This window comes from Asparagus officinalis, chromosome 7 (assembly GCF_001876935.1).
Source record: "Asparagus officinalis chromosome 7, Aspof.V1, whole genome shotgun sequence".
In the NCBI taxonomy this organism is placed as follows: Eukaryota; Viridiplantae; Streptophyta; class Magnoliopsida; order Asparagales; family Asparagaceae; genus Asparagus; species Asparagus officinalis.
The window spans coordinates 1,855,778-1,865,835 of NC_033800.1; the positions used below are offsets into that span (position 1 = coordinate 1,855,778).

Genomic DNA, 10,058 nt, shown 5'->3' on the forward strand with positions numbered 1-10,058 from the left:
TCTGACTTGTTCTAGATCATTTCACGCTCTGATACCAGTTGTTAGGAATTTAACGCCTAAACCCCTAATGCAACGGAAACGCGGTATAGAAAAAGTACACCAAGATTTAACGAGGTTCGGCAACTGCCTACGTCCTCGGGAGCCACACAGATAATTTTCTTATTAATCAAATAAGAAATTACAATTTAGGAGCGTATCTCAAAACTGAGATTTCTCAGATAAACACTGTAGCTACAGTGTTAATAATCAAAGGGTATGAACCCTTTCAATTCTCAACTGAGAACAAATACCCCACAATTAAAAACCCCTAATTAATTCCCTCTCTCTCTTCTTAAATCCCCTCAACCTGCACTGTTGAACGCTGGGATAAATCACAAATCGCAGCAGCGATTTAGGGCAGCCGCCAGAGAGAAAAATCGGAGGTGAAGGGGGGAGATCAGCACACTTCAAAACCCTAGCCTGGGTTTTCTTTTTATAGGCGGAGAGGAGAGCTGGCGACAGCCTGTCGCCAGCGGCTAAACCTGACGCAAAGGTCAGGTTCGAACGCAGAGTTCGGACCCCCCCTTAAAACGCAGAGCTCGCCATCCAAACGCAGAGCTCGCCATCGCTCGAACGCAGAGCTCGGGGGTCCTGTGACGCAGAGTTCGAACCGCCAAAACGCCAAGGTCGGAACGGCGTTCGCCTGGGGGGGTTCTCCTGTCGACTTCGCCTGCGTCATCTCCGAGCTCGTCGGAGCTCCTCGCCGGACGGAGGTGAGTTTGGTCTACACCCAAACTAACAGTCAGTAGTCTGAAAAAGGCATTTTAATTCCAGTATTTTGACTCATAGGAGCTTTGCAACTTCAAGCACTCTGGCTTTAGCACGGAGACAAAAGATATCAGGTTTTGAGTCCTCATGGCTTCGTAACTCCAACAGTATACACTACAATCGGACTTCGCACATGATGTACACCGTCAGATAACTCCAAGGAAGCCGACACGATAGCCCTTGCAGTTCCTCCTTTAACTTTTAGGACAAATGATTGCTTCTCCATCAGCGATTTGAATGAAAATAATCTTGGTTCAACATGTATCTTCAGCTTTCCAGCGTTTCTCACGGTAGCCCTGTACATGGATTTCGGTAATCCAACATTAGTTATGGTTCTCCTGAAGCTGGCAGAGAAAAGTTTTCCACTCTCCACAGATAAAGCAAATGAAGGATAATTAAGATCAAACACAGTCCCATTATTGGTAGCAGAGCATCTGCTATTATCTCCAGTGACAAGACGAAGTTTTTTAGTACTATAGCCTTGGCCACATAGCATACTTATATAATCAGCTTCGCCTGCATCGTAAACTAAACCAGGGTTCAAGGCCCGAGTTGGGTTTATCTGCCCAGCACCATAAGCCAACTCTGCATCAATGTTCTTAGATTCCTTCATTGGGTAAGCTGAAAAAATGAAATAGAAGATTTGAAATTAAGTTAGTAATTGTATGAGCCAATCTGATTGTTGTTAACTGAACGATAAACGTCATCATGTAGGCTGGAGGGAAGTGGTAAAGTGGCTTCTATAGGTCTGATAAATCTGGAATTGAGCAATTCTAGTTGCAATCTAGCATTATGTTATCCTTCAGTTTTTTAATCTTTAGATCATTAAGGAGAAATAAACAAACTTTTTCCCCTTCAGAAACAAGTTAAATATCCATTGCTCCAATATGAAATTATGACACCATCTCTGCCTTAACATCAGAGCCCCATTCCAAAAATTCTCCTACTTAGGAGAAACTTTTTGGTCCTGTGAACTAATCTTTTTCAACCTCCAAGCTTTAATACGCCAAAACATACAAAATATGCACCCCTAAATCATACAGCGTTTCAACTCTAGCAGCAACTCAAAATAAAAAAAGAACCCTAAAAGATTTTATGATGTTAGCAAATCAAGATTAAAATTTCATTAGGAAGTTGAAATTGCGAGATTAAACGTTAGTTACCAGTAGTCATTAAAGCAGACTTGATTGCAGCTGGAGACCATGTTGGATGGAATGACTTAACATAAGCAGCTGCACCAGTTGCATGAGGACATGCCATGGAAGTACCTGAAATTATGTTGTATGATGCAGGGGGAGACGAAATTGGTGACCAGGCTGCCAAAATGTCAACCCCAGGTGCACTTAAGTCAGGCTACACAAATGTACCGGTGCATTAGACATCCATTAATATTGCTGTTTCTTGACAAATATGAGAAAAAAATAATATGAGTTACTTTGAGAATGTCTCTTGTGATGGGGTTTGGCCCTCATGATGAGAAGGAAACAACATACGGGGCAGCCGGATCATCAAACACCCGACTCTTCAAAATGTTCGCCTTCGGATGACTATAGAAACATCAAGAAACAGCTTAAAATCGTAGTACAGAGTATGAGACCTATGGTTTCTCTTCTTCTGATTCTTTAGTCTAATTTAGTGAGAAAAATAATTTGCAATTTACCTTGCTTTGCTTATGTATTGGGAAACTTTTCTAGCATCCAACAGTCCCAACACGGTGACAGGTAATGGGAATGGGTAGGCTACATCTAGGAATTCACTTTGCATTACTGCACCAGCTGCGCCATCAAGCGAAAGGCCCGAAGCATCGTTTAAAGTGTCACAGAGAACAATCTTTCCTTTCACTAGATTTTTTTCCAAGGATCCATTGTAACAATATCTGCATATGTCACAAAATCAAATATTTATCCATGAAAACTTTGACATGTAACCTTAATCAAATAAGCTCTGAAAAGATACTTGTTGGCGAAATCACCCACTAAACCAGAGAATAGAACAATCACAAACACAATATTTACGTGGTTCGATCAAATTGATCTACGTCCACGGCAAGAGGGTGTATCACTATATTCAATCTCAACATACAACACTCATACAAAATATTGAGAGCTCACAGATTTCTTGTGTGGCTTTCTCTCTCTTTTTCTCTCAATCACTCTCTGCTGGTTTGGAGTTTTGGAGTGCGTTTTACAGAGGAAGAGAGGGGGGGTTTTATAGCTTCCATGCCTTCTCTTTTGTCAACAAATTCGGCACCTCCTCTCTCTTGATGTCAACAACGGAGGCTGCACCTCCCCCTCTCTCTTGATGTCAACAATTGAGGCTGCACCTCCCCCTCTCTCTTGATGTCAACAATTGAGGCCACCGAAAGTTTTGTTGGCCTCAATTGTTGACTAACAATGACTAACAATCTCCACCTCGGTGAAGTTTTCCCAAAAAACTGAGCCGACACCAATAACTAGTGAGTCTTCACCCATCTTGCAAACAATGCCCCAAAAGGGGCCACTTAACAAGTGCGAATGCCTCCCAAATTCAAGCAGTGCTTGAACTTGAAGGCCGGGATCGGTTTGGTCAACATGTCAGCTGGGTTGTCTGCAGTACCTATCTTTTTCATCGTGATGTTTCTTTCAGCAGTTGCCTCACGAATGAAATGATATCTAACATCAATATGCTTTGTCCTCTCATGATGTGCTGAGTTTTTGCTTAGATGTATTGCGCTCTGATTGTCGCAAAATACAACTGAACTAGCCTCCTGCTGTAGTCCAAGCTCACTCACGAGATTTCTCAACCAAATGGCTTCTTTTACCGCTTCTGCTGCTGCCATGTATTCTACCTCTGTGGTAGACAAAGTAACTGTCGACTGTAGAGTCGATCTCCAACTAATAGCTGAGCCAGAAAGAGTAAAAAGATAACCAGTCAAAGATCTCCTTTTATCGAGATCACCTGCATAGTCAGAATCCACAAAACCTACAACAGAGGTTCCCAAAGTATTGCTATCAAAAACTAAACCCAAATCTGAGGTACCCCTGAGATACCGAAGGATCCACTTTACTGCTTCCCAGTGTGCCTTCCCTGGTTGAGCCATGTATCTGCTCACTACACTGACTGCCTGGGCAATGTCTGGACGAGTGCAAATCATAGCATACATTATGCTACCCACTGCATTGGAGTATGGAACTCGGGACATCTCCTTCTTCTCGTTCTCACTTGTAGGTGAATCTGAAGCCGAGAGCCTAAAGTGAGGAGCCAAAGGAGTCGTAACGGGCTTGGCCTTCTTCATCCCAAAGCGTTCAAGTACCTTTTCAATATAGCTCTTCTGTGAGAGATATAATGTTCCAGCTTTCCTGTCCCTCCTGATCTCCATACCTAAGATCTTCTTTGCTGCACCAAGATCTTTCATCTCAAACTCATCACTGAGTTGTTTCTTCAAAATAAGAATCTGCGACATGTTCTTAGCAGCAATAAGCATGTCATCGACATATAATAGAAGATAAATAAAAGAATCATCTCCTAGATGCATGTAGTACACACAACTATCATAAGTACTTCTTGAGTACCCATGACTAAGCATAAAATTATCAAACCTCTTGTACCACTGTCTGGGAGATTGCTTCAGGCCGTACAAAGATTTCTTCAATCTGCAAACTTGATCTTCTTTACCTTCTACGAAGTATCCCTCTGGCTGAGACATGTAGATAGTCTCCTCAAGTTCGCCATGTAAAAATGCAGTCTTCACATCAAGCTGCTCAAGCTCCAGATCAAATAGAGCAACCATGGCAAGCAATACACGGATGGAGGTATGCTTCACAACCGGAGAGAACACTTCATCATAGTCAATTCCCTCCTTTTGTCTATAACCCTTAGCCACCAACCGTGCTTTGAATCTAGCATCTTCAACCCCTGGGATCCCTTCTTTCTTCTTGAAAATCCACTTGCATCCAATTGCCCTTTTACCCTTAGGTAATTGCACCAAATCCCAAGTCTGATTCTTGTAGAGTGACTCGAGTTCTTCTGTCATAGCTGTGGCCCAACGTCCAGATTCTCCGCATGAGACAGCTTCAGTAAAGTTTGATGGCTCTTGAATACTCATCTCTTCAGCTGTCGTGAGAGCATACGCCACTAATTCAGCATGTGCATATCTTTGAGGAGGTTTGATCTGTCTCCTCTCTCTGCCAGTGGCTATGGAATAAGGTTCTTCAGTCTCAGCATCATCAGCATCTGAGCCTGAATCATGTTGCTCTTCTACAGCTGTAGGAGCAAATTTTATAGACGACTTTTGAGACGTCTCTCCCTCGAGCTCCACCTGAAGCTCCACCTTATCCATGGTCTTCTCTACATTTCCTGTAGACTCAACAGAAACCTTCCCATGATCAAGCATATATCTTTCATTAAAAGTAACATCTCTACTAATAATGAATTTAGGAGAATCAGGTTCAAGACTCCACAAACGATAGCCTTTAACGCCATCAGCATAACCAATAAATATGCATTTCTTAGCTCTAGGCTCAAGCTTACCCTCTCTAACATGATAGTAAGCGGGACATCCAAATACCTTTAAATTTGAATAGTCATTTGGTTTACCTGACCATACCTCATTTGGAGTCTTGTGTTCAATGGCTGTAGAAGGAGACCGATTCACCAAGTAACAAGCTGTGTTAACAGCTTCAGCCCAGAAGCCTTTATCCAAGCCAGAGTTTGAGAGCATACACCTAGCTCTCTCCATCAACGTTCTATTCATGCGTTCTGCCACCCCGTTTTGCTGAGGAGTGTGCCTGACCGTGCGATGTCGTACGATCCCAGAATTTGAGCAGAACTGATTGAACTCACCACTGCAGAACTCTAAACCATTATCTGTTCGGAGACGTTTAATATTCTTTCCAGTTTGATTCTCAACAAGTACTTTCCACTTCTTAAAAGTTTCGAACACCTCGCTTTTACGCCCGAGAAAGTAAACCCAAACTTTCCTGGAAAAATCATCAATAAACGTCAGAAAATAAAGAGCACCACCTTTGGATGGAACCTGAGCAAGTCCCCATAAATCTGAATGGATGTAGTCGAGAGTGCCCTTCGTCGTATGTGAGCCAGTCGAGAAGCTGACCCGAGTTTGCTTCCCAAACACACAATGCTCACAGAAATCCAGTGATGATGTATGATCACCACAGAGTAAGCCACGTTTACTCAAAATAGTCATCCCCTTCTCACTCATGTGGCCTAAGCGCATGTGCCACAACTGAGTAGTGTCTCTATCAGCATCAGAAGACACACCTGCAGAGCCTGTCACCGTACTACCTTGGAGAACATAAAGACTGTTCACCTTACTACCTTTCATCACAACCAATGAACCCTTAGTAACTCTAAGAGCTCCACCTTCGCCAGTGTAAGAACACCCAATAGAATCCAAAGAACTCAAAGAAATCAAATTTTTCTTTAAGTCCGGGATGTGCCTTACATCTGATAAAGTTCTCACTATCCCATCATGACACCGGATGCGAACTGTACCAATGCCAACTGTCTTACAAACTGCATTGTTGCCCATCAAAACTGATCCACCACTTATAGATCTGTAAGTAGTGAACCAATCTTTATTTGGACACATATGAAAAGACGCACCTGTATCCAAGATCCATTCTTTATCGGAACGGCCATCCAAGGGACATACTGTAAAAACCGTCTCAGCAACAACGGCAGTATCAGCCTTTGCCGTATTAGCTGAATCTGAGGTTTCACCACGCTGGTTGTCTTTCTTCTTTAGAGCATAACATTCTGACTTGTAATGCCCTTTCTTGTGACAGTAGAAACACTCCACATTTTTCTTGTTTGGGGCTGACCTGGACTTTGAGCGATTTCTGGATTGCCCTTTATCACCCTCTCTGGTCTTCATTCTACCTCTGGCTAGCAGACCGTCAGCCTGCCTATCGGTACCTCTCCCATTCAACTTTGTTCTTAACTCAGCAGAATTCAAAGAGGCCTTCACATCCTCAAGACTTATGGATTCTCTTCCATACAACATAGAGTTAACAAAGTTTTCATAAGAGTTAGGCAAGGAACATAACACAATAAGAGCCTGGTCTTCATCATCAAGTTTAAGATCCAGGTTTTTCATATCCATGACAATTTTATTAAATTCATCAAGGTGTTCCTGAATGGGTGTACCTTCCTTCATCTTCAATGTGTATAGCCGTTGCTTCAGGTATAATCTCGTAGTAAGAGATTTCTTCAAGTAGAGACTTTCGAGCTTTGACCACAACCCCGCTGCCGTTTCCTCATCGGCAACTTCACGAAGCACATTGTCGGATAGTGACAATTGCAAGGCGCTGTGAGCCTTTTCGTCCATCTCTTCGATCTCGGCACTAGTCATATCTTCTGGGTATTTCCCATCGATAGCTTTAACCGTGCCTTCACGTCGCAACAAAGCCTTCATCTTTATCCTCCATAGGCCGAAATTATTTTGGCCATCAAAGATCGACACCGAGAACTTCACAGAAGCCATTGTGGAGGATTGAAAGCTGTCCTAGAACCGAGAAGCTCTGATACCAGTTTGTTGGCGAAATCACCCACTAAACCAGAGAATAGAACAATCACAAACACAATATTTACGTGGTTCGATCAAATTGATCTACGTCCACGGCAAGAGGGTGTATCACTATATTCAATCTCAACATACAACACTCATACAAAATATTGAGAGCTCACAGATTTCTTGTGTGGCTTTCTCTCTCTTTTTCTCTCAATCACTCTCTGCTGGTTTGGAGTTTTGGAGTGCGTTTTACAGAGGAAGAGAGGGGGGGTTTTATAGCTTCCATGCCTTCTCTTTTGTCAACAAATTCGGCACCTCCTCTCTCTTGATGTCAACAACGGAGGCTGCACCTCCCCCTCTCTCTTGATGTCAACAATTGAGGCCACCGAAAGTTTTGTTGGCCTCAATTGTTGACTAACAATGACTAACAATACTTGTGTATAAATAACAACAAACAGATGCTCACATGATTCTAAAAAATCATATTTGGGATGTAACTTCACCTTGATGTGGATCCATTGAAGCCTGCAGAGATGTTAGGCACATCTCCTGCATAGACCAGAGGGTGCATTGTATTCTTGAAACCAAAAGTGTTGATTGCCAGTCCCTACATAGAAATGCAGTATATAAAGACTAACCAAGTTACTAGAAATAACCACAATCTTTTTCTACTTTTTCTGGGCTTGACAAGTAGTGCATAAGGCATGTGGAAAATGAACGTGCATACCTCATATCTGTTGCCATTGCCCAACCTCACTTCTGCCAGAAACTGCCTATCTATGGTGTTAGCCGCTACTGTTAGAATCCACGGAGAAAAATTCTCTATCGTGGAAAACATGGGGCCACTGTTCCCACCAGAACAAGAAGTCAATATCCCATTCTTCATGGCATGGAAAGCTCCAATGGAGGAGGCATCCTCAAAATAATCCTCTACATCAGTCCCCCCGACAGAAAGAGAAATAATATCCACACCATCTGCAATCGCATCATCGAATGCAGCAAGAATGTCTGCATCATAACACCCCTCAAGCCAGCAGATCTTGTACACTGCAATCCTTGCAGCAGGAGCGCCTCCTCGAGCAGTTCCCTTGGCCAAACCATGCAGGCTCGCATCATGAACCTGACGTCCAGCAGCAATAGATGCAGTATGGGATCCGTGGCCAGCAGAGTCTCTAGGTGAATCAATGTCACCTTCTTTCAACTTTCCTTCGCTACGATAATATTTTGCTCCAATAATCTTACTGTAGACATTATATGAAGTTATAAATTTTGTGATCATGAGTAATAGGCTAGGCATGTACTTGAGCTGAGATTATAAATTCATGGCGACTACTATCTCTATTATTAATTAATATGCCTGGTTATAAATGAATGTGGTGGTACTGGTAATCACCATTAATCTTACTTGTTACAGGTGAAATTGAACAGAGACTGGCAGGTGCCCTTCCATTTTTGTGGAGGCGGACCAATTCCCTCATTGTTAAAGCTCTCGGATTCTGGCCAGATCCCAGTGTCGAGCATGCCAATGATTACATCCCTCTCAAATGGTTCCCTGTTTGCTTTGACTGGGAAGCCTGTGAAGTCCCATGATTTTGTAGTGTGGAGCTCCCTTCTCTTATTAGGGATGACTGACACCACCTCGTTCATGCCTGAATAGAAGAGGATACATGAGCTAACAATGACAGTTATATATAAGAGTTGTGATGCAAGAGGTTACTAGCTATCTTCTCCACTTCTTCATCTGAGAGCTGCGCTGCGAAGCCATTGAAGCTCCTCTTATAACTATGAACCAAGCGTTCTGATGCACCACTGTGTTAAGTATACAAGAATTATGAAGCACACTTTTCAGATTTCAAGTCGCAAAAACTGCAGTTTATGCAGTGCACGAATAGTCATAAGTAAATATTAGCTCCAATTGAGTTGTGGGAAGCATTTGCAAGTGGACGTCAAATGACACAGACACTAACCTGCCAACCACTTGATCAAGTAAGTCTATGTGAAGAGATTTTACTGAGGAAACATCTTTCAGTTGATCTCCCATGTATACAATGTGCACCTGTAATTAAGGATACAAATTAAAATAAAGACATTTCTCTGCATGTGAAATAAAATAGGACTAGTATTGATAACAAACTGCAGGACTGTAAACATGACATCTATTTTGTAGGACAAAATATTTGCCTTTCTATCTGTATCTAATGCACCAGAACTGATGAGCGTAGCAAGGAAAAATAGTATCCATGAAGAACGAGTAGGGGATTGGTGAACCATGATGTGAGGTGCATTTCATGCGAAGGGAGGAGGGATTTAAAGGGTTTCTACATTTTGTACATACCTCCTTATCCTAACAAAATCCAAACATTAGCCTCCAACATGAAGCTTACCATCTAATTCTGAATTGATGCATAGATCTTCTCACCAGGTGGTGGACAGATCAACGTGCAAATGAATTATTTATATCTCAGCCATGGCACTTCTGTTTAACTTTATGTCAAAAAAGGGTTTGAATGCCAAAAGAGGCTACCGGTTCTTTGAATAATGAGGCGTCAATACCAGAACTATAGTACCAAATCAAGCATATGTTGTATGCTTCTGTGATTTTCAGTCGCTGCTTGCGTTAAAATCAATTGTCTGTTGGACAGGAGAACTTCACAGTTCATATGGCTTGGGCAACTCCAGCTTGCATGATAGTCTGTAATCTATACTAAATTTTAAGAGTTTCAGCTCTTTGTGCCTCTCA

General features: G+C 42.3%; 1 protein-coding gene across 1 annotated transcript in view; it reads right to left on the reverse strand.

Moving 5' to 3' along the window:
* Positions 630-10,058, reverse strand: part of LOC109849804 (cucumisin-like) — a 26,299-nt gene continuing 16,870 nt past the window's right edge. The window contains 9 exon segments of the mRNA XM_020419685.1: positions 630-1,428; positions 1,971-2,160; positions 2,243-2,354; positions 2,468-2,683; positions 7,822-7,925; positions 8,046-8,559; positions 8,724-8,967; positions 9,036-9,127; positions 9,286-9,374. Coding sequence (XP_020275274.1) covers positions 893-1,428; positions 1,971-2,160; positions 2,243-2,354; positions 2,468-2,683; positions 7,822-7,925; positions 8,046-8,559; positions 8,724-8,967; positions 9,036-9,127; positions 9,286-9,374 — 2,097 coding nt within the window. The 3' untranslated portion in view covers positions 630-892.